Here is a 22,013-nt window from a genome sequence, read left to right as displayed (position 1 = left end):
TCAGAATGAGTTTTTCCCCACAAAAGGGCTTCATTACAGACAGAAATACTCCTCAGTTTCATCAGCTGTCCGGGTGGCTGGTCTCAGACGATCCCGCAGATGAAGAAGCAGGATGTGGAGGTCCTGGGCTGGCGTGGTTACACGTGGTCTGCGGTTGTGAGGCCGGTTGGATGTACTGCCAAATTCTTTAAAATGACATTGAAGGCAGCTTATGGTGGAGAAATGATCTGGCAACAGTTCTGGTAGACATTCCTGCTGTCAGCATGCCAATTGTACACTCCCTCAAAACTTGAGGCATCTGTGGCATTGTGTTGTGTGACAAAACTGCACATTTTACAGTGGCCTTTTATTATCCCCATCACAAGGTGAACCTGTGTAATGATCATGCTGTTTAATCAGGTGGATGGATTATCTTGGCAAAGGAGAAATGCTCACTAACAGGGATGTGAACACATTTCCGTACATTTTAGAGAAATATGTTTTTGTGCTTATGGAACTTTTTCTGGGATCTTTTATTTCAGCTCATCAAACCTGGGACCAACACTTTACATGTTGCGTTTTTATATTTTTGATCTGTATTATTTCCAATGCCCATCCCAGGTAATCAGTATGTATTCTCCTCCTGCAGAATAACTGCTCCAGAGGAGACAACCTTCCACCTACTGCACCTGTCACTATTTAGGGAGTACATAGACTACGAGTTCTCTGAAGTTAAGGTAAGACATTCATACATTAAAATCTTGCTGGAGCGTGACCAATACAGTAGATGCAAAATAAACTCCCCTAGAAGTAATCAATACACACTATCAGTTCTCTATGAATGGTTTGAATAACAATAAGATCTTATGATTGGTTGTTTCTCAATAAGATCTCTTTCGATTGGTTGTTTGACAGAATAAGATCTCATTTGAGTACGACCTGGAGCGAATCATAGATGACTGGATCCTGATGGGCTTTCTTGTTGGAAATGACTTCATCCCTCATCTTCCTCATCTTCACATAAACCACGACGCCCTGCCTCTTCTCTACCGCACCTACATCAGTGTGCTGCCAACACTAGGAGGTGAGAACACACGGACAAGCTCATAAATTAGGGCTGACCCCATTTAGTCGACTGGTTTATTGTTTGGTCAATAGGCTGTTGGTTGACCAAGATCTTTTTTGTCGAGCAGTCGCAAATATATATATTTTTTATGGCACACAAGACACCTGTCTGATTCGCACCTGTCTCAGTGGACTAATCCATTGCGGAGGCCGTGTGGATGCCGCAGTCTAAGAAGAAAAGGAGTGTAACTAAGATGCACAACAGACATCTCTCCAGAATGAGCTCTCTCCCGCCAATTCCGGCACATTCATTGTTTCATAACTTCATTGTGTGAATAGTTTGCCCTTTGATTGTTAGTCTGTCAATTCCACATGACTTTATCTAGAGTAGTACATTTCCTGCTAATTCCCATGATTTCTAATCTAGAATGTTTGTTTGGTTACGGTGATTTCTGTTAATGCACTCAATATATTATTACAGTCTTTTACCGTTGTCATTGTTGGAGTGGACACATTGTTTGCAAAGCACACAACCTTTGTTACACTTTAGAGAAACACATTTTGGTTTATTTTGAGTTCTCATTTTGAGTAAGGACGCGCACCTGATTACCCATAGAAGTAGGCCTAGGCTACCTGGCCTGCGAACAAATGTAGGCTTATAAATGTGCCCATTTGGGGTTCTGACAGTATTTCTGATTTATCTTTAATCACCACCACTTATGAGCTGTGGAGCTTCTCAAAGTACATTTTTCTTCACCTCAAACAGCAAGGAAACAAAGTCTGTTTTTACATCCATTGAGAATGACAATAGTTTCAGTATGTAAATAAAAGTATTTATTTATTATAGATCCGTGGGGCGACGCACAATTGGCATAGCGTCGTCCGGGTTAGGGAGGGTTTGGCCGGTAGGGATATCCTTGTCTCAGTATGTAAAAAAAAAAATGTAATAAAAATGTATGCACTCTACTGTAAGTCGCTCTGGATAAGAGCGTCTGCTAAATGACTAAAAATGTAAAATGTAAATGTATTTGAAAAGTCTTTCCAGCTCTCTCCCTTTAGATAACTACTCTGCGTGAAAGGGAAAAATGTCAACCATTGGAAACGTCATAAAATAGGCCACAGGGAGCGGGGAGGAGGATGGTCAAGTACAGATGATAAACCTTGTAAAAAAATTGATCTGGTGCTCCCTCTTGAGGTTTTTGTGTCTTATTTCATCAAACAGTTCACTTAATGCAGGGGTGTCAAACTCATTCCATGGAGTGTCTATAGCTTTTTCCTTTCAATGAAGACCTAGACAACCATGTGAGAGGAGTTCCTTACTAATCAGGGACCTGAATTCATCAATCAAGTACAAGGGAGGAGCAAAAACCCTCAGACACTTGGCCCTCCGTGGAAAGAGTGGCTTAAAGTGTCAGACATGTTCAGTACATATAGTTGACTTTATTACAACACATATAGTGTGTCTATGTATGGAAAAATAGACGTTTTTAAAATTTAGGCGAATCAATTGGTTGAAAGAAGACTATTTTCGGTCAATCAAGATTTTTTTGGAGTCTGGGACAGCCCTCACACAAATATATATACACACACACACACACACAAAATACACACCCGATACTGAGTTATAACATTTTACTGAAAGTATAGTGAGTAATAAGCAATAAACGTCGTTGTCTTTTCTCTTCATCAGGATACCTGAATGAGAATGGTCACCTGAACCTGGGTAACTTTGAGAAGTACCTGGAGAAACTGTCAGAGGTAAGAGAGACCAGAAAACATCCACTATCGGTGGAATTATTTCATTACCATGCATTTCTGATTGTCAGTCTCACACTCTTTCTCACATCTGTTTCTCAATCTCTCTCGACCCTTTCTCTCTTCGGCTTCTCTCTCTTCTTCTCCCCCAGTTTGACAGGGAGCACTTCAATGAGGTGTTTGTGGATCTGAAGTGGTTTGAGAGTAAGGTGGGGAACAAGTACTTGAACGAGGCAGCAGGGCTGGCAGCAGAGGAGGCTCACTGCAAGGATTCCAGGAAGAAAGACCTGGTGAGACATGACCACACACACACACAGATTTTACAAATACAGATGCATGTATGAAGATCTTGCTGACCTGTGTGTGTGTGTGTGTGTGTGTGTGTGTGTGTGTGTGTGTGTGTGTGTGTGTGTGTGTGTGTGTGTGTGTGTGTGTGTGTGTGTGTGTGTGTGTGTGTGTGTGTGTGTGTGTGTGTGTGTGTGTGTGTGTGTGTGTGTGTGTGTGTGTGTGTGTGTGTGTGTGTGTGTGTGTGTGTGTGTGTGCGCAGAAAGACTCTCTGTGTCTGGCTGCACTGGATGAGGTCAAGGACAGAGGCCCCAGCAGAGGTTTTGAGGAGGAAGGGGAGGAAGAAGACATGTTTGAAGCAGAGTTCCGACAGTACAAACGCACCTACTACATGACCAAGATGGGAGTGGAGGTGGTCTCAGAGTGAGTTGTATACCAAACCTTCTCCCAACATTCTCAAAATATTTTCCTGCAACCTCTAACGGTTTTGAAATGCTCTTACAAAAGTTTCTGGCCCCCAAGCTGGGCTGAACTTGAATGTTTTTTTTCTAGTTGATAAGCAAAGACAATGGCATTGTAGAGCTGTGACTAGGGCTGTTACGGTGACTGTATTACCGCCACACCGGCAGACACCAGTCATGATCGCAGTCAGATTCCACGTGACTGGGTCACGGTAACTAGGCTTCTCCAAGACTGCCCCCTGATGCTGCTGGTGGTAATTAGCAAAGATTATCAGTAGCCTACCAAACTTTCTAACGGCCAGCTGCTAATGGCCGGTACTCGGCGCTCCCTTTAATCACTCTGACATAAATACAATTGAAAATCTAATAAAAACGTAATAAGAGGCCTGGCATAGGTCACCTGTTGGGCAGTGAGAGCCAGCTCCTCATACCTGGTTGATGCATGGAATGAAATAAGTGTTCCTGGTCCTTAACATTTCTATAGGCTATGCTATTACGTGAGAAAAAGAGGAGGATCCTTTTCAGCTTTCTAAAGGCTAGGACTACTATATTTATTTCCTATATTAAGCTCATTTCTAATAAGCTGTATAAAGAATATATACTAAATTGATATATTCTTTCTTCAGCTTAAAGAGCGTACACCTAATATGTTCCCCCTGTTGATGATGCTTATTATGCATTAAGGTTGAACCAAAAGATTACATGTAACAAATATGAAATGAAATACAAAACAATTAAATATGTGAAATTGAATTAAACAATAATGTATGTTGATGCTAATATTATGTACAATATTCAATTGTTTCTATATAACAATAGCCTAATATATTTAATATGACAAACTATTGTTTTTTTCTAACAGTTTCACTAATTCATCCTAATTAATCTAATCATTATGACACACTATTGTCATTGGTTGCACTAGTTGCACTGTTTGTCAACATAACCTGGTTCAAGTATTCATGACATCGCCCTGAAGAAGGCACCGTGATGCCCAAACGTTGGTAAATAGCCAATACATTCTGGGACTTTATATATGGAGTGTGCCGCTCTTTGTTTTTTGTAGTTTTTCTGCTCTTAGTCAGCACCTTCACACAAACACACTTTGATGTTTTTTATTCTTTAGACCTGCCTAAAATACATCATGGATTTAGTGTGATGGTGTAGGCTATATTAAATGGATTTAGTGTGATGGGGTAGGATATATTAAATGGATTTAGTGTGATGGGGTAGGATATATTAAATGGATTTAGTGTGGTGGTGGTGGTGGTGTAGGCTATATTAAATGAATTTAGTGTGATGGTGTAGGCTATATTAAATGGATTTAGTGTGATGGGGTAGGCTATATTAAATGAATTTAGTGTGATGGTGTAGGCTATATTAAATGGATTTAGTGTGATGGTAGGATATATTAAATGGATTTAGTGTGGTGGTGTAGGATATATTTAATGAATTTAGTGTGATGGTGTAGGATATATTTAAGGAATTTAGTGTGGTGGTGTAGGATATATTTAATGAATTTAGTGTGATGGTGTAGGATATATTAAATGTATTTAGTGTGGTGGTGTAGGATATATTTAATGAATTTAGTGTGGTGGTGTAGGATATATTAAATGAATTTAGTGTGGTGGTGTAGGATATATTTAATGGATTTAGTGTGGTGGTGTAGGCTATATTAAATGGATTTAGTGTGGTGGTGTAGGCTATATTAAATGGATTTAGTGTGATGGGGGAGGCTATATTAAATGGATTTAGTGTGGTGGGGGAGGATATATGAAATGGATTTAGTGTGATGGTGTAGAATATATTAAATGGATTTAGTGTGATGGTGTAGGATATATTAAATTGATTTAGTGTGATGGTGTAGGCTATATGAAATGGATTTAGTGTGATGGTGTAGGATATATTAAATGAATTTAGTGTGATGGTGTAGGATATATTAAATGAATTTAGTGTGATGGTGTAGGATATATTAAATGGATGTATTCGACTTTTTAAAATGAAGATGTTCCAAAGGTCCACATCAGTGGCTTGTAGGCTGTGTGTGGAAGCCAGAGATGCTCAACAAACATATTTGTTAATTAACGGTCAGTTACCGTGAGACCGGCGGTTATTTGCATGACAATCATTGGCTGACACAATTTCAAGACCGCCCTAGCCGTGACAATCTTTTAAACATTTTTTTTTTTAATGATTGTTTTCAGTGAGTTTCTAGCCAACCAGGCGTTGTGCTATGTGGAGGGAATCCAGTGGATCCTACATTACTACTACCATGGAGTCCAATCCTGGAGCTGGTAGGTTCCTCTCCCCTCTCTCCTGTCTCCTCTCGTGCGCTTTCCTGTCGATCTCTGTCTCTGCGTGTGTACTAATACCTTCCTCTGTTCTAGGTATTACCCGCACCACTATGCCCCCTTCCTGTCAGATGTGCGGAACATAGCCCATCTAAAGTTGACCTTTGACATGGGCAAGCCCTTCATGCCCTTCCAGCAGCTGCTGGGAGTCCTGCCTTCTGCCAGCAAAGACCTGCTGCCCCAGAGCTATAGGGTAACAGACAGACACGCACGCGCACATAGCAGCATTGTGGGGACCTATGACACACACACATTCCCATAACACACACACACACAGTTCTGATACCTGTGTTTTGTTCTTTGTGCAGCACCTGATGACATCAGAGAATTCTAGCATCATTGAGTATTACCCTCTAGACTTCAAGACAGACCTTAATGGGAAACAACAGGAGTGGGAGGCTGTGGTGCTCATCCCCTTCATCGACGAGGTACGTAGACACACACACATAAATATAAGTAAATGACATACTTCATACATGTTTTTGTCTTATTTTGCTTATTTGTGCGTTTCCTTTCCAGAGATGTTTGCTTGCTGCGATGGAGCCTTATAACGATCACATGACCAAGGCTGAGAAGGCCCGTAACTGCCACACACAGTGTGCTGTGTACAGCTACGACGCTGAGCTAGACTACCCCTCCACCCTGCCTGACCTGTTCCCCAACATCATGCACTGCCATGTCAGGTGAGACACGCGCACACACACACACACACACACACACACACACACACACACACACACACACACACACACACTGAACACACTCACAGTTATACACACGCACCTTCCATGAGGCTAACATACATTGATGTGTTTGGTGGTTTCCAGAGTGACACCGGTTCCCATGGACGCTTGGCACGTGTCGTTGAGCCATGTGGGGCGCAGCATCAACAGCAGCCAGTTCTACTTCTGTGGCTTCCCCACCTTAAAGCACATCAGACACAAGGTACCACAGACAGACAGACTACAATTCGCTACAGTAATAGCTAGGCTAGTTTGATGATAATTGACAAATTGCAAAGTGTGTGGTGTTTCATGAAACTCGTTCTCTACAATACCTTGCTACAACAAGTGACTTCTTTGTTTGAAAGTTTCATCATGCCACTGTAAAGAGGCGCCGTTTCCGTGGAAACGGTCTCAATTGTGCGTTGGGTCTTATTGATCTGAATGGCCGTTGTTCAGTCAGCTGTTCTACAACACAAAACTCTAAAAGTGTTTAGTTTTGTCTCGTCTTATGTCAGCTGTTGTACGTGAACCTGGCCTTAGCTTCACATTCCAGCTCAGGCTTCATCCATGTTATGAAGATGGATATTGATTGTGCACCTGCCGCTTACTCGAAGCCGGGCTTGTAACTGCGTTCATGTCGGAGTGGTCGAACAGCGAGCTCTTCATTGAGACAATCTATCCCTGGGCCAGTCACTGCCACATCAAAATGAAACAAAGTTATCCTGCATCTTCAGCGGGCTATGTTGGGAAATGGGCTGTTAGAGGTGCTGTCTTTCTTACGCATATCGTTTGTCATCTTTGGTGTGCCTATCAATGCACAAGCCCTTCCCCCCCTGCCCACTCCAATTGTTAAAATAATTGTATTAAGTCATACAGAAGTTTTACTGCTCTTGGAAGTTTCAAATGCATCCTGTTGTTACTAAATGTGTAGAGTGAAAAGGGTAGTGTCAACAGTTATCCTGGGTTGAACTCAGTTGAGCTCGCTAACTGTTTTATCACGGCTGCCATTTACACCCCAATATTGACAATGATAGTTTTTTTCCAATCTTAGAGTCTGAATACTTTGTATGTTTCATCTGTAGACGTGAATGTGTGTGTCTTCTGTCTCTATAGTTCTATAAGAAGAAACATGGAGTGGTGGTGTTCCAGCAGAGCAGCCGAGGAGAGAACATGATGCTGGAGATCATACCTAGCAAAGAGGAACCCGTGAGTGAAGACAGTCTTGTTTCTATGAAAAGTCAAAGACTGTTAGATATACAGTATGTGTCTGGAGCAGAAGTAGTAGATATTGTTTTCACCATCTCCTCCCTCTCTCTATCCCTCTTTCTCACCCCCCCATTTCAGGTGTGTGACAATGTGGCCTCTCAGGTCCTGGGTCGGTCTGTGTTTGTCAACTGGCCCCACCTAGAGGAGGCCAGGGTGGTAGCAGTGTCTGACGGGGAGAGCAAGTAAGAGCCACGCTCAGTTCTCGTCATGTCTCATGAACTACAGTACTAAACCTGAATTGTCCCTCAAAACCAAACACCTCTGGCTCTGCCCTTTATTCAGTTTTCATTAGACTATAACTTTGAAGTACACCGAGTTGTCAATATTTATCAATATCTGTCTCCTTCCACTTCCAACCCTCCTTTCCCCTACATTTTTCTCCTTTCCCCTACTTCTTTCCCTCCATCACTCACCGTCCCTCTCAGGTTCTTCCTGGAGGAGCCGGCAGGGATGCAGAAGCTGTACGACAGGGACTCTCCTCCCCCCACTAAGGTCACCTACCTCAGTGACAAGGAACAGAAGGACTGGGTTAAGGATGTACAGGGCATCACTGAGCAGTAAGCATCTATTTGCCATCAAAGTGGAATAGTTTTTCAGTGAGGTCTTGTTTGATTTCTGCACCCTCTCTGGTAGAAGTGCCATCCTATGAGTCTATTACATGTTTTTATCTTGACCTTTATTTCACCAAGAAGTCCCATTTTGGTCAGAAGACCTCTTCCTCTAGGGAGACCTGTGTTTTGCCTGACCACTCTCCCTACCATAATAGCTCTGTTTCTCTCTCTCTTTCCTCCCACCTGTCTCCCCTCTCAGTTTCGGTAAGCGTAAGGGCATCACGGTGAATGAGACGGCGGTGGTTTTGTATACCCAGCTGCTGACGGGCAGGAAGTATGTACCTGGGCAGAGCGGACAGGTGCACCTGGAGAAACAGTGGGCCAAGCAGATACTGCCATTCCCCTACCAGACCATCGTCAAGGTAAGCACAGGCGCGTACACACACTGGAAGACCTACTACACACACACACACACGCACATTCTAGAGCTGGGCGTTATAGACGAAAATCCATACTGTGATAAATTGCCTGAATTGGTGCAATAAGGATAAATAAAACAATAACTTTAAACATTAATGTTGGAATTATCCTTTAAATACTACTACTACTAGTTTGATTGTTGTAGCCATCAATTGTCCCATAAAAATCACCCTTATTAGCTAATTTATTTCATTTCAAACTTTTCTCTGGTGTAGGCTGCTTATCGTAATGAACAATATCAGGAAAATGCCTACGATAAGTATGGTCGGTGTCACACACACAACTCTCTCTCCCTCAGGACATCAAAGCCTTTGACTCATCGTCCACTTGCTTCAAGACCCTGGAGGAGCTGTATCCCCCGACGACCACGGTTTTCATGGTGGGGAACCCCTACTACGGTGCCATGGGAGAGGTCGGTACAACTTTCTGTTTCCTGTCTCTACTTTTATGCCAGTTGTTGTTGTTTTCCATGACCCTTTCCTCCTCTTAAAAACAACAGTCCTGACGAAGCTAAATGTGTGGAGTCATGAAATGAGGATCTGTGAGAAGCCTTTCATGCTTTTCCCTTTGGTCACACAGGTGCAGGAGTCCAGTGATGTCATCAAAGAGGGACGGGTGCGGGTGGTGTTCACGGTGCCCTGTGAACCACCTATGGAATCCTTAATACAGAACCAGCATGTAAGTCATTCTCAAAATAACACCTCTCTCACACTCCTCCCCTGCCCACCACATTACTAAACATGCACCCTTTCCAAGCTCACCCTCCTCTCTCTGTCTCTTGCTCTCTCTCTCTCTGTCTGTCTCTCTGTCTCTCTCTCTCTGTGTGTGTGTGTGTAGAAATACTGTGTGAAGTACAGTCCTGGCTACGTTCTGGCCTCACGCCTCGGCATCACCGGCTACCTCGTCTCCAGATTCTCTGGCAGCATCTTCGTCGGCAGAGGATCCAAGAAAAAGTGAGAGAACAAATTTCAAATGACAGCCTATTCTTTATTTGATTCACTACTGTTGATCATATAGGTTGGTTTGTATGTGTCTAATAAACCGTGTCTCTCTCCCTCCGTTTCTTTCTTCTGTCCACCCTCCGTTTCTTTCTTCTGTCCTCCCTCCGTTTCTTTCTTCTGTCCTCCCTCCGTTTCTTTCTTTTGTTCTCCCTCCGTTTCCTTCTTCTGTTCTCCCTCCGTTTCCTTCTTCTGTTCTCCGTTCTCCCTCCGTTTCTTTCTTCCGTTCTCCCTCCGTTTCTTTCTTCTGTTCTCCCTCCGTTTCTTTCTTCCGTTCTCCCTCCGTTTCTTTCTTCCGTTCTCCCTCCGTTTCTTTCTTCCGTTTCTTTCTTCCGTTCTCCCTCCGTTTCCTTCTTCCGTTCTCCCTCCGTTTCCTTCTTCCGTTCTCCCTCCGTTTCCTTCTTCTGTTCTCCCTCCGTTTCCTTCTTCTGTTCTCCCTCCGTTTCCTTCTTCTGTTCTCCCTCCGTTTCCTTCTTCTGTTCTCCCTCCGTTTCCTTCTTCTGTTCTCCCTCCGTTTCCTTCTTCTGTTCTCCCTCCGTTTCCTTCTTCTGTTCTCCCTCCCTCCACAGTCCCCATGGGGAGCAGAAGGCTAACGTGGGTCTGAACCTGAAGTTCAATAAGAAGAATGAGGAGGTACCAGGTTACACCAAGAGAACCGAGAAGGAGTGGCTCTATTCTGTCGCTGTGGAGGATCTGATGGCTGAGTACTTGGATAGGTGTGTGTGAAACAGCATTGTGCATGTTGTTATTATTAGTGTGTGTGCGTGTGTAACCTGCCTTGGGTGTGTCCTGTAGGTTCTCTGAGGTGTTTGACCTGGTGTCCAGGAACAGTCACGACGATGTCTTCTACGAGGACGACATCTGGCCCGGAGTGGACCAAAACGGGTATACATATTCATGCATTTAACATTCATCATTTCCACTGTCATACAGTCATAACCGGTAAACTTGCAACACTTACACACTTTACACTTGCATTAAGATGTTCTTAAACACTAGAAAACACTAGGAGTAAGTTGGTGTGTAACGATGAAGTAGATCATAACAGTTATAGTAATAATGAGGGTAGTGGTAGTGGTGGTGGTGGTGATGGGGATGATTTTCCGGCAGGGCGGAGAGGGTGAAGGAGATCACTTCCTGGTTGAAGACCCACCCAGTCGCCGACATCGCCCGGGCATCATGTGACCTGCAGATCCTGGACACGGCCATCGTGGAGCAGATCGAGGAAGTGGTGGCTAAGGTAACTAGGGGCTGTCAATCATTATTCGGTCTTCCCTCGGCTCTGTCATCAATATTCTCTGTCAATCATTTATCAAGCTTCCTTCACTCATGCTGCCAAACTTACCCTAGTAAAACTGACTATCCTACCGATCCTTGACTTTGGTGCTGTCATTTACAAAATAGCCTCCAACACTGTACTCAGCAAATTGGATGCAGTCTATCACAGTGCCATCCGTTTTGTCACCAAGGCCCCATATACTACCCACCACTGCGACCTGTATGCTCTCGTTGGCTGGCCCTCGCTTCATATTCGTTGCCAAACCCACTGGGTCCAGGACATCTATAAGTCTTTGCTTGGTAAAGCCCCGTCTTATCTCAGCTCACTGGTCACCATAGCAGCACCCACCCGTAGCATGCGCTCCAGCAGGTATATCTCTCTAGTCACCCCCAAAGCCAATTCCTCATTTGGCCGCCTTTCCTTCCAGTTTTCTGCTGCCAATGACTGGAACGAATTGCAAAAGTCACTGAAGCTGGAGACTCATATCTCCCTCACTAACTTTAAGCATCAGCTGTCAGAGCAGCTCACAGGTCACTGCACCTGTACTGCACTGCACAGCCCATCTTTAATTAGCCCATCCAACTACCTCATCCCCATACTGTTATTTATTTTTTTGCTCCTTTGCACCCCAGTATCTCTACTTGCACATCTATCACTCCAGTGTTAATTGCTAAATTGTACTTATTTCGCCACTATGGCCTATTTATTGTCTTACCTCCCCAATCTGACTACATTTGCACACTCTGTATATATATTTTTTTCTATCGTGTTATTGACTGTACGTTTGTTTATATGTAACTCTGTGTTGTTGTTTGTGTCGCACTGCTTTGCTTTATCTTGGCCAGGTCACAGTTGTAAATGAGAACTTGTTCTCAACTGGCCTACCTGGTTAAATAAAGGTGAAATAAGAAAATAATAATCTGTCTACTCCTACTCTGTGTTTCTATGTATCCATCACCTCTACCCTTGTTTTTCTGTCAGGGAATAAGGTAGATGGACACACTACTCAGCAAGCCCTTCCTTCACTGTCAATGATTCATTGACTTTCTTTTGTTAGTGTTTCTGTAGTCCCTCTTACCTCCCTCTGTTTCTCAGGTCAAGAAGAGCAGCAAGAAAGTGCGTGTGACCGTGAAGCCACATTTACTCTTCAGGGTGAGAATGTCTTTTACCTGTGTGTGGAGAGGAAAATGTAGGACTTTGTCTGTGTCATATAGTGGGTGACAAGGACATTAAAACCTCCATATTGGTCCAACACACACAACTTCTCTAAATCCTGTAGTTTGTGTGTCTCTCTCTCTCCAGCCCTTAGAGCAGCAGCACGGTGTGGTCCCTGACCCGGATGCAGAGTACCACCTGTTTGACCGGGTGGTCAATGTCAGAGATAGCTTCTCTGTCCCCCTCGGCCTCAGAGGAACCATCATCGGCATCAAGGGAGGTGAGTGGTCACACACCCACTGTCTGTTACGTCTCTCTCTCACTCTCATATACAACACACCCACTGTCTGTTACGTCTCTCTCTCACTCTCATATACAACACACCCACTGTCTGTTACGTCTCTCTCTCACTCTCATATACAACACACCCACTGTCTGTTACGTCTCTCTCTCACTCTCATATACAACACACCCACTGTCTGTTACGTCTCTCTCACTCTCATATACAACACACCCACTGTCTGTTACGTCTCTCTCACTCTCATATACAACACACCCACTGTCTGTTACGTCTCTCTCACTCTCATATACAACACACCCACTGTCTGTTACGTCTCTCTCTCACTCTCATATACAACACACCCACTGTCTGTTACGTCTCTCTCTCACTTTCATATACAACACACCCACTGTCTGTTACGTCTCTCTCTCTCTCTCATATACAACACACCCACTGTCTGTTACGTCTCTCTCTCACTCTCATATACAACACACCCACTGTCTGTTACGTCTCTCTCTCTCACTCTCATATACAACACACCCACTGTCTGTTACGTCTCTCTCTCTCTCTCATATACAACACACCCACTGTCTGTTACGTCTCTCTCACTCTCATATACAACACACCCACTGTCTGTTACGTCTCTCTCTCACTCTCATATACAACACACCCACTGTCTGTTACGTCTCTCTCTCACTCTCATATACAACACACCCACTGTCTGTTACGTCTCTCTCTCTCACTCTCATATACAACACACCCACTGTCTGTTACGTCTCTCTCTCACTCTCATATACAACACACCCACTGTCTGTTACGTCTCTCTCTCACTCTCATATACAACACACCCACTGTCTGTTACGTCTCTCTCTCACTCTCATATACAACACACCCACTGTCTGTTACGTCTCTCTCTCACTCTCATATACAACACACCCACTGTCTGTTACGTCTCTCTCTCACTCTCATATACAACACACCCACTGTCTGTTACGTCTCTCTCTCACTCTCATATACAACACACCCACTGTCTGTTACGTCTCTCTCTCACTCTCATATACAACACACCCACTGTCTGTTACGTCTCTCTCTCACTCTCATATACAACACACCCACTGTCTGTTACGTCTCTCTCTCACTCTCATATACAACACACCCACTGTCTGTTACGTCTCTCTCTCACTCTCATATACAACACACCCACTGTCTGTTACGTCTCTCTCTCACTCTCATATACAACACACCCACTGTCTGTTACGTCTCTCTCTCACTCTCATATACAACACACCCACTGTCTGTTACGTCTCTCTCTCACTCTCATATACAACACACCCACTGTCTGTTACGTCTCTCTCTCTCATAAACACAAACACACGACCACCGTGTTTGAGCCGTATCATAACCGATGTTAACCTCTCTCCCGTGGCAGCTGATCGGGAGGCTGAGGTCTTGTATGAGGTTGTGTTTGATGAAGAGTTTGCTGGGGGACTTACAATCAGGTACAGTCTGTCTGTGTTTCATTGTTTCACGTAGGTCTATTAAGTGTTTCAGGCCTTGACTCAAAAACATATTTTCTTTTAGGTTATGTGTTTTATATGTCAAGTACCTGTGTTTTGTGTGTTGTCTGACCTGACTGTTGTTCTGGGTGACTGTATTCTGCCTGACCGTGGTCTGTTGGGTGACTGTATTCTGCCTGACCGTGGTCTGTTGGGTGACTGTATTCTGCCTGACCGTGGTCTGTTGGGTGACTGTATTCTGCCTGACCGTGGTCTGTTGGGTGACTGTATTCTGCCTGACCGTGGTCTGTTGGGTGACTGTATTCTGCCTGACCGTGGTCTGTTGGGTGACTGTATTCTGCCTGACCGTGGTCTGTTGCCTGACTAGGTGTGCGTCGGGCCGTGGCTACAGGCTGCCTCCGTGTGCCTTAATCAACTTGAGCCATGGATGCCGCTTTGAGCAGGGTTCCCACAAACTGACCGCCATCGTCAAGCCCCAGCCCTCCTCCCACCACCACGCACACAACAAAGAGCTGTCTGGGCTCAACCACTCACCACGCTCACCCTTCATACCCACACCGGTAGGACTGGAGTAGAGCAAATTACACCTGTACTCATGTCACACACACTCAAATAAGAATGGGTTAAATCTCCCACTCATTTGATTAAACCAGAATAGATCCTAGTGAATCGCCTCCAACTTTCTGTTTCTCACATTTTCCCACCATATCTCCCACTCTCTGTATGTCTTGATGGAAACAACATTTCTCTCGCCATCTCCCTCTCTCTCTCTCGCCGTTTCCCTCCCTCTCTCCGTCTGTCTTTCCCTCCTTCCCTCCCTCTGTCTCTGTCTCTCCCTCCCTTTGTCTGTCTGTCCCTCCCTCTGCCTCTCCCTCCTGTCTGTCCGTCCGTCCCGTCTCTCCCTCCCCTCCCTCCCTCCGTCTGTCTTTCCCTCCCTCCATCTGTCTTTCCCTCCGTCTGTCTTTCCCTCCCTCCCTGTCTGTCTCTCCCTCCCTCTGCTTCTTCCTCCCTCCCCTCCCTCTGCTTCTTCCTCCCTCCCCTCCCTCTGCTTCTTCCTCCCTCCCCTCCCTCTGCTTCTTCCTCCCTCCCCTCCCTCCCCTCCCTCCCTCCCCTCCCTCTGTCTCTCCCTCCCTCTGTCTCTCTCTCCCTCCCATCCCTGTCTCTCCCTCCCTCCCCTGTCTCTGTCTCTCCCTCTCTCTCCCTCCCCTCCCTCTGTCTCCCTCCCCTCCCTCTGTCTCTTTCTCCCCTCCCTCCGTCTCTCCCGCCCTCTGTATTTCCCTCTCTGTCTGTCTCTGTTTCTCTCAGCAGCAGAACGGCAGACAAAACATTCTCAGGGCAGACACTCAGGGGAACAAAAATGTGCACCACAATGCCCTCAGCCAGAAACACCAGCCGAAGGTAAGCCTGTGTTTGTTCTCTCTCCTCTCTGGCTCTCTCTCTCTCTCTCTCTCCTCTCTGTGTTTGTTCTCTCTCCTCTCTCTCTCTCTCTCTCTCTCTGTGTTTGTTCTCTCTCCTCTCTCTCTCTCTCTCTGTGTTTGTTCTCTCTCCTCTCTCTCTCTCTCTCTGTGTTTGTTCTCTCTCCTCTCTCTCTCTGTGTTTGTTCTCTCTCCCCTCTCTCTCTCTCTCTCTGTGTTTGTTCTCTCTCCTCTCTCTCTCTCTGTGTTTGTTCTCTCTCCTCTCTCTCTCTCTCTCTCTCTCTCTGTGTTTGTTCTCTCTCTCCTCTCTCTCTCTCTCTCTCTGTGTTTGTTCTCTCTCCTCTCTCTCTCTCTCCCTGTGTTTGTTCTCTCTCCTCTCTGGCTCTCTCTCTCTCTCTCTGTGTTTGTTCTCTCTCCTCTCTCTCTCTCTCTCTCTGTGTTTGTTCTCTCTCCCCTCTCTCTCTCTCTCTCTCTCTCTGTGTTTGTTCTCTCTCTCTCTCTCTCTCTCTCTGTGTTTGTTCTCTCTCCTCTCTGGCTCTCTCTCTCTCTCTCTGTGTTTGTTCTCTCTCCTCTCTCTCTCTCTCTCTCTCTCTCTGTGTTTGTTCTCTCTCCTCTCTCTCTCTGTGTTTGTTCTCTCTCCTCTCTCTCTCTGTGTTTGTTCTCTCTCCTCTCTCTCTCTGTGTTTGTTCTCTCTCCCCTCTCTCTCTCTCTCTCTCTGTGTTTGTTCTCTCTCTCTCTCTCTCTCTCTCTGTGTTTGTTCTCTCTCTCCTCTCTCTCTCTCTCTCTCTCTGTGTTTGTTCTCTCTCCTCTCTCTCTCTCTCCCTGTGTTTGTTCTCTCTCCTCTCTGGCTCTCTCTCTCTCTGTGTTTGTTCTCTCTCCTCTCTCTCTCTCTCTCTGTGTTTGTTCTCTCTCTCTCTCTGTGTTTGTTCTCTCTCCTCTCTCTCTCTCTCCCTCTCTCTCTCTGTGTTTGTTCTCTCTCCTCTCTCTCCCTCTCTCTGTGTTTGTTCTCTCTCCTCTCTCTCTCTCTCTCTCTCTCTCTCTGTGTTTGTTCTCTCTCCTCTCTCTCTCTCTCTCTCTGTTTGTTCTCTCTCCTCTCTCTCTCTCTCTCTCTCTCTCTGTGTTTGTTCTCTCTCCTCTCTCTCTCTCTCTGTGTTTGTTCTCTCTCCCCTCTCTCTCTCTCTCTCTCTCTCTCTCCTCTCTGTGTTTGTTCTCTCTCCTCTCTGTCTCTCTCTCTCTCTCTCTCTGTGTGTTTGTTCTCTCTCTCTCTCAATCTCTGTTTGTTCTCTCTCCTCTCTGGCTCTCTCTCTCTCTCTCTGTGTTTGTTCTCTCTCCTCTCTGGCTCTCTCTCTCTCTCTGTGTTTGTTCTCTCTCCTCTCTGGCTCTCTCTCTCGCTCTCTGTGTTTGTTCTCTCTCTCTGTTTGTTCTCTCTCCTCTCTGGCTCTCTCTTTCTCTCTCTGTGTTTGTTCTCTCTCCTCTCTGGCTCTCTCTCTCGCTCTCTGTGTTTGTTCTCTCTCCTCTCTCGCTCTCTGTGTTTGTTCTCTCTCTCTGTTTGTTCTCTCTCCTCTCTGGCTCGCTCTCTCTCTCTCTCTCTCTCTGTGTTTGGGTTTTTCTCTACAATGCCACATTTCTCTGTGGTGGAGTGTGTAACATCAATCTCTCTGTGAGTGCAGGGTAAAGATGAGGAGTTCAGTAATGTGTGGCAGTCTCTGCAGAGTTCTGGAATGCCCCAGAAACCACCAGCCCACTGGCAACAAAACAATGTGAGTCCATTCATAAGTGTGTCTGTGTCAATGTGAAGTGTTACCATACTCACATTGTGAGTGTAGTAGTGTTTATTGTTGTTTTTGTTTGTGTGTGACTAAAGCTATTGTACATCTCTGTGTGTGTTTGTCCCCAGGCGTGTAATTCTGCCTGGGGTCCAGGGTCTCCCGGACAGGAAGGGCAGTTCCAGGGGCAACAGGGCAGGAACCAACCCCAGAGTCAACAACAACAACCCCCCAAACCTGTAAGTCACCATTTCATTCTAACCTTTGAACCCTTATGCACCTAGATCCCTAACCTTTGAACCCTCCACATTTCTAAACATCGAACCACATGGCTTTGGTCCTTAACTTAGCTCCCATCATCACCTCCAGCTGTAGACCAATGGCAGGCAGTGACCAGGGTCCTCATCCTCAGCAGGCAGCTTAGCCAGTGGAGTCAGGACTACAAAGGAAATTAAACTAGTCAATAAAATGCACTTTGTGAAAGCTGATTGCTGTGTGTAGGGTTTATTATTTATTTATTACAAGGCTGTGTGTAGTCAAACAAATTAGTCAAACAAATCCAAATGAGTGAAGATTAAATAACATTTTGATGTTATCGGGAGATGAAGTGAGAGAGAGAGGGATTTTTCTTATTCTTTATTGTTGAAAGATGTCAATGTGTAAGTTCTGTGAAGGGAAATGAGGTGTGTGTGTGTGTGTAAGAGATATGATGTGTGTCTGGGAAAGAGAGCAATACAACGTGTGTGTGTGTGTAAAACTTCATGTTGTTTTATAGGGCCCAGCAGGAAGTATCAGACTGCTGAAGAGAAATGAAGATGTCAACACTCTGTTTCCCGCTCAGAACGCCACAAAGAAGGTACACACACACACACACACACACACACACACACACACACACACACACACACACAGACACAATCTTACCCACCTGTCTCCAGCAAACAGAGTTTGAGGACTTGATCGCCAACCTGAAGATCACCAAGGGCAACGAGCCAACTGCACCGCCTCCAGGCAACGAGCCAACGAGCCAATCGGAGGAGCCGCTGTCTCCGCAGTCATTCGCTATGGTGGGTACTAGACTAGTACAGTCACTGGTTTGTGTTATGCTATAGTGCACTCAGGGCCCATATCAAACTCTTCAATTATATTTATCCGCTCATTCCTTGTGGTTTGTTGTAGACTAATTATGATTGGTTGTTCTCTTGTGTGTAGAAGGGGACTCTGGCCCTGAAGGAGATGCTGAACATTGGCTCTGCCCCTGACTCCACTAGTCTCTCCTCCTCCAACACACAGCAGCAGAACAGGAGAAGAGCCACCAAGAAAGTGGGTGAGTGGAAATACAGGGTTAACTACATGTTTAGATACAGGTGGAGCTGTTGTGGGATTTAGTGGAGATAATCCAAATATTAAACCAGTTTTTCCTCATTCTCGTCCTTACCCATCTTTCCTTTCTCCCTCCTTCCTCCTCTCCCCATATCGCCATCTCTTTTCACCCCCTCTCTCTCCTTCTACCCTCATCCTTTCCACCTCCGCCCTCTGTCTGTCTCAGCGGCGAGGATGGGAGACTTAGTGTTACCTGTGGCCGCAGCAGCAGTCCCTCCCCTGCAGGCCCACCAGCCCTCCTCCATGGGTCCCAGTGTGGCCTCAGAGCTGGCTAGGATCTGTATAGGTCTGGGCATGGCCCCACCTGACTTCACCTTCATACGCAGCAGACAGGTGAGGCACACACACACACACACACGCATGTAGCAGACACACATATAGTAGGCAAGCACACACATGTTACATGCGCGCACACACATACATGAAGCAGGAACACACACACTGTGTTGTCGTAGTGTGAGATTGTGGGCACATCCTTTAGCAACGTCCCTACAGTATCTCTCTGTTTCCCCGTTGTTTTCGGTCTAACTCCACCTCCATTATCTGTCTTCCTGTCTCTCAGGGTTGGATGGTGTGTCAGGTGAAGCTCTCCAGTGGTCTGCTTGTCCACGGTCCTCAGAGTCACTCTGAGAATGAAGCCAAAGAGAAGGCAGCTCTCTTCGCCCTGCAGCGCCTTGTGAGTGTGGTGTGTGTCCCTACTGTACTTCTGCACGATCTGTGTGTGTGTGCACATGCATACCAAACTGTCTATTTTATTGTGTGTATGTATTTTACTAATGTCTCCTGTACTTCTGTGTTTTAACCTCTCTGTCTCCTGTAGAATTCGGTGGGTTCTGGGTTTCCCATGCCTCCGCCTCTGTTCTCCGGGGTCGGCCAGATAAGAGGACCGCCCATGGGACCCATGCCTAACGTATTCGGCCAATCAGGTGAGACCTGCCTGTATGGCGTCTATATTGATACTAAAGTAGACTGTAACAGTACGACCTCTCTGGGTGCAGTTTATGTTTTAGGATACTTATGAATACTGGATGTGAACCTAACCCGTTCTCCCTCCAGGTGGTCTGTTAATCCCTCCTCAGGGGTATGGTCCTCTCCACTGGGGCATGCCCCTCCCGCCCCACCAGGGACAGCCCTTCTACGGTGGCACCTTCCCTGGCTCCCGGCCCCAGACACCCTCCGTCCCCATCGGCTCACACAACCAGTTTGTCCCCCTGCAGGTAGGAGCTCCAGAACCTGTTTCTACGGTTCACACCAGAACCTGTTTCTACGGTTCACACCAGAACCTGTTTCTACGGTTCACATTCAATATGGTTCAACTCAACACAGTTTTCGATTATTAACTGTGTGTGTGTGTGTTCCCACACAATCCTAACCTCTAAATTCTAACCTCTGTCAGGTGACTAAGAAGCGCGTGTCATCAGGCAAGAAGCCACAAGAGTTCTACAATGCGGCTCACACGGCGAGAAACCAAGCTCCAATTAACAAAGCTCAGTCTGACTCCCAACCCTCCCTATCCCCGGCCCCCTCGGCACCCCCTGCAGCCCCCATCACACCCCCAAAGACCGCCCAGGACCCCCCTGAGATGGCTGGGACCCCCTCCACGCCACAGACGCCACGCCAGAACCCCACCCCAGGCCATGGCCACACCCCCAGCTCTGCCTCCAAGAGGAAACACAGGAAACTGGCGGTCAACTTCGAAGTGGCCAAAGTCCAAGAATGATCTGCTTCCCCCCTCTGCTTAGGTGTTGGTTTTTAAGATGCTATTATCATCGTCCTGGTCTCAAATTTCTTGTGTTTGTATCATGTTTGTAAGATGGGTCACTGTTGTCCCCAGTCTCTCCACACCCTGTGGTACATGGTGTCCTTCTAGTTGGTCCGTTTATGATTTGGAGCTTGTAATCAAGGGGTTAATCTCTTTTAATTATTTTCCCTCTGTTTGTATTCTCCATCTTAAGCCAAATGTTTGGGTCTTTTATTAAGGTCATTTGTCACAATTATGTATTTTAAGGTCTATTTTATGGTTTCTAATCGCTGACACAACAAATAGCAATTCGACATTCTCACTTGTGTCAAGCAAAATTTAGGATCACAAATGTATTCGGACACGCATAAAGACAACACAAACACATCACTATGACAGAATGATTGACATTTCTTCTCTACATTGTAACACAAAAACCCCACATTTCTTCCCTCCATTAAGACTTGGATCACTCAGCTAACCGGTCCTGCTAATGTCCCAAAGCAGACCATTTTTATTTGATTTCAAACTGATTTGCTGCTGTTAGTTTGTTTTTAACATATTTTTGCCCTCACATTTCAATCTATGGATTTTATGCCTTAGGCCCCTTTTGAGGATTTATTTGTAAACTATAATGTTTTTGTTGTTGCAGAGAGTACCATGGCTGAATCATTACCTTGTAACCCACATGTACAGCTGCTTGAGTTTTACGAGCATACTTTTGGGGCTCTTTGTTTTTGGATTTGTACCCCCCCCACCACCACTTTAAACAGTGAGCCGATCTACTGAGTTCTGGCTCTCCGTGGGTTTTTAAACATCTGTACCGAAGCACACCTGTTGTACGTCATATTGTTTTCTTTCATAATTAATTTGAGAGCTTGTATAAGAAAACCCCTCAAATAATCCCCCCAAATCTTAAAGTAACTTATGGAACTGGCTCTTTTCATGCTGGGGCGTGCTGTACATATCCATCGAATAAAGAAATCTTTTGTTACCATGGCGTCGATAAATGTGTGTGTCAGTTTATTTTGTCATGGGTTTGAGTGGTAAAGGCATGTGTACAGTAGGCCTGTATGCCTGTGTGAACATTGTAAAATGGCTACATTACATAACCTGTATGTATGCGTTTATGACTGTGTTTACAAACCACTCATGTCTTGCAGGAATTGATTTACATGTGATGTCATACCAGTACATAATTAACTATAGATTGGTCATGTATTTTTTGCTAATGCAGTTGGTTTACATGTCTCTATTGGCCACCAGTGGGCAGTGCATGTCTTCCTCATGCAGAGTTCAGGCCAGTCTATGTATGGCAGGGGTGGCCAACCCTCCTGGAAATCTAACTGGGTGTGCAGACCTTCACTCCAACCCTGCTGAATGCACAGCATGATCCTACTTAATCAGCTGCCCATCAAGAGCTTCATCAGGTATGTTTAAATAGGGTTGGACTTAAAGCCTGCATAGTCTGTTGGGACATGACTATGGCATAGTACATTCATTTATAGGCACAGGTCAGACAGAACAATTTATATATTTATTTAGAGTAACTTGTTAAAGA

At 45.4% G+C, this 22,013-nt stretch overlaps 1 protein-coding gene across 3 annotated transcripts in view; it reads left to right on the top strand.

The window, feature by feature from the left end:
* The window catches only part of LOC139560503 (5'-3' exoribonuclease 1-like), a 32,864-nt gene extending 11,418 nt beyond the window's left edge, over window positions 1–21,446 (top strand). Inside the window, exons 7-41 of one of the 3 annotated variants that reach the window (XM_071377360.1) lie at window positions 629–716; window positions 895–1,063; window positions 2,735–2,802; window positions 2,952–3,089; window positions 3,347–3,507; window positions 5,750–5,839; window positions 5,933–6,089; window positions 6,205–6,324; window positions 6,416–6,579; window positions 6,724–6,841; window positions 7,735–7,827; window positions 7,966–8,069; window positions 8,313–8,444; window positions 8,698–8,860; window positions 9,217–9,330; window positions 9,498–9,596; window positions 9,756–9,871; window positions 10,486–10,632; window positions 10,712–10,801; window positions 11,027–11,156; window positions 12,291–12,347; window positions 12,498–12,630; window positions 14,060–14,129; window positions 14,515–14,707; window positions 15,456–15,545; window positions 17,233–17,322; window positions 17,460–17,567; window positions 18,104–18,184; window positions 18,267–18,395; window positions 18,541–18,655; window positions 18,878–19,044; window positions 19,274–19,396; window positions 19,532–19,637; window positions 19,768–19,928; window positions 20,108–21,446. In XM_071377360.1, coding sequence (XP_071233461.1) covers window positions 629–716; window positions 895–1,063; window positions 2,735–2,802; window positions 2,952–3,089; window positions 3,347–3,507; window positions 5,750–5,839; window positions 5,933–6,089; window positions 6,205–6,324; window positions 6,416–6,579; window positions 6,724–6,841; window positions 7,735–7,827; window positions 7,966–8,069; window positions 8,313–8,444; window positions 8,698–8,860; window positions 9,217–9,330; window positions 9,498–9,596; window positions 9,756–9,871; window positions 10,486–10,632; window positions 10,712–10,801; window positions 11,027–11,156; window positions 12,291–12,347; window positions 12,498–12,630; window positions 14,060–14,129; window positions 14,515–14,707; window positions 15,456–15,545; window positions 17,233–17,322; window positions 17,460–17,567; window positions 18,104–18,184; window positions 18,267–18,395; window positions 18,541–18,655; window positions 18,878–19,044; window positions 19,274–19,396; window positions 19,532–19,637; window positions 19,768–19,928; window positions 20,108–20,431 — 4,408 coding nt within the window. In that variant the 3' untranslated portion in view covers window positions 20,432–21,446. Of the gene's footprint in view, window positions 1–628; window positions 717–894; window positions 1,064–2,734; window positions 2,803–2,951; window positions 3,090–3,346; window positions 3,508–5,749; window positions 5,840–5,932; window positions 6,090–6,204; window positions 6,325–6,415; window positions 6,580–6,723; window positions 6,842–7,734; window positions 7,828–7,965; window positions 8,070–8,312; window positions 8,445–8,697; window positions 8,861–9,216; window positions 9,331–9,497; window positions 9,597–9,755; window positions 9,872–10,485; window positions 10,633–10,711; window positions 10,802–11,026; window positions 11,157–12,290; window positions 12,348–12,497; window positions 12,631–14,059; window positions 14,130–14,514; window positions 14,708–15,452; window positions 15,546–17,232; window positions 17,323–17,459; window positions 17,568–18,103; window positions 18,185–18,266; window positions 18,396–18,540; window positions 18,656–18,877; window positions 19,045–19,273; window positions 19,397–19,531; window positions 19,638–19,767; window positions 19,929–20,107 lie in introns of all 3 variants that reach the window. The other 2 variants (XM_071377361.1, XM_071377359.1) reach the window with 2 other exon arrangements.
* The last annotated feature ends 567 nt before the right edge of the window (window positions 21,447–22,013 follow it).

Source organism: Salvelinus alpinus, chromosome 30 (assembly GCF_045679555.1).
Source record: "Salvelinus alpinus chromosome 30, SLU_Salpinus.1, whole genome shotgun sequence".
Taxonomy (NCBI): Eukaryota; Metazoa; Chordata; class Actinopteri; order Salmoniformes; family Salmonidae; genus Salvelinus; species Salvelinus alpinus.
This window is presented reverse-complemented; position numbering and strand designations above follow the sequence as displayed.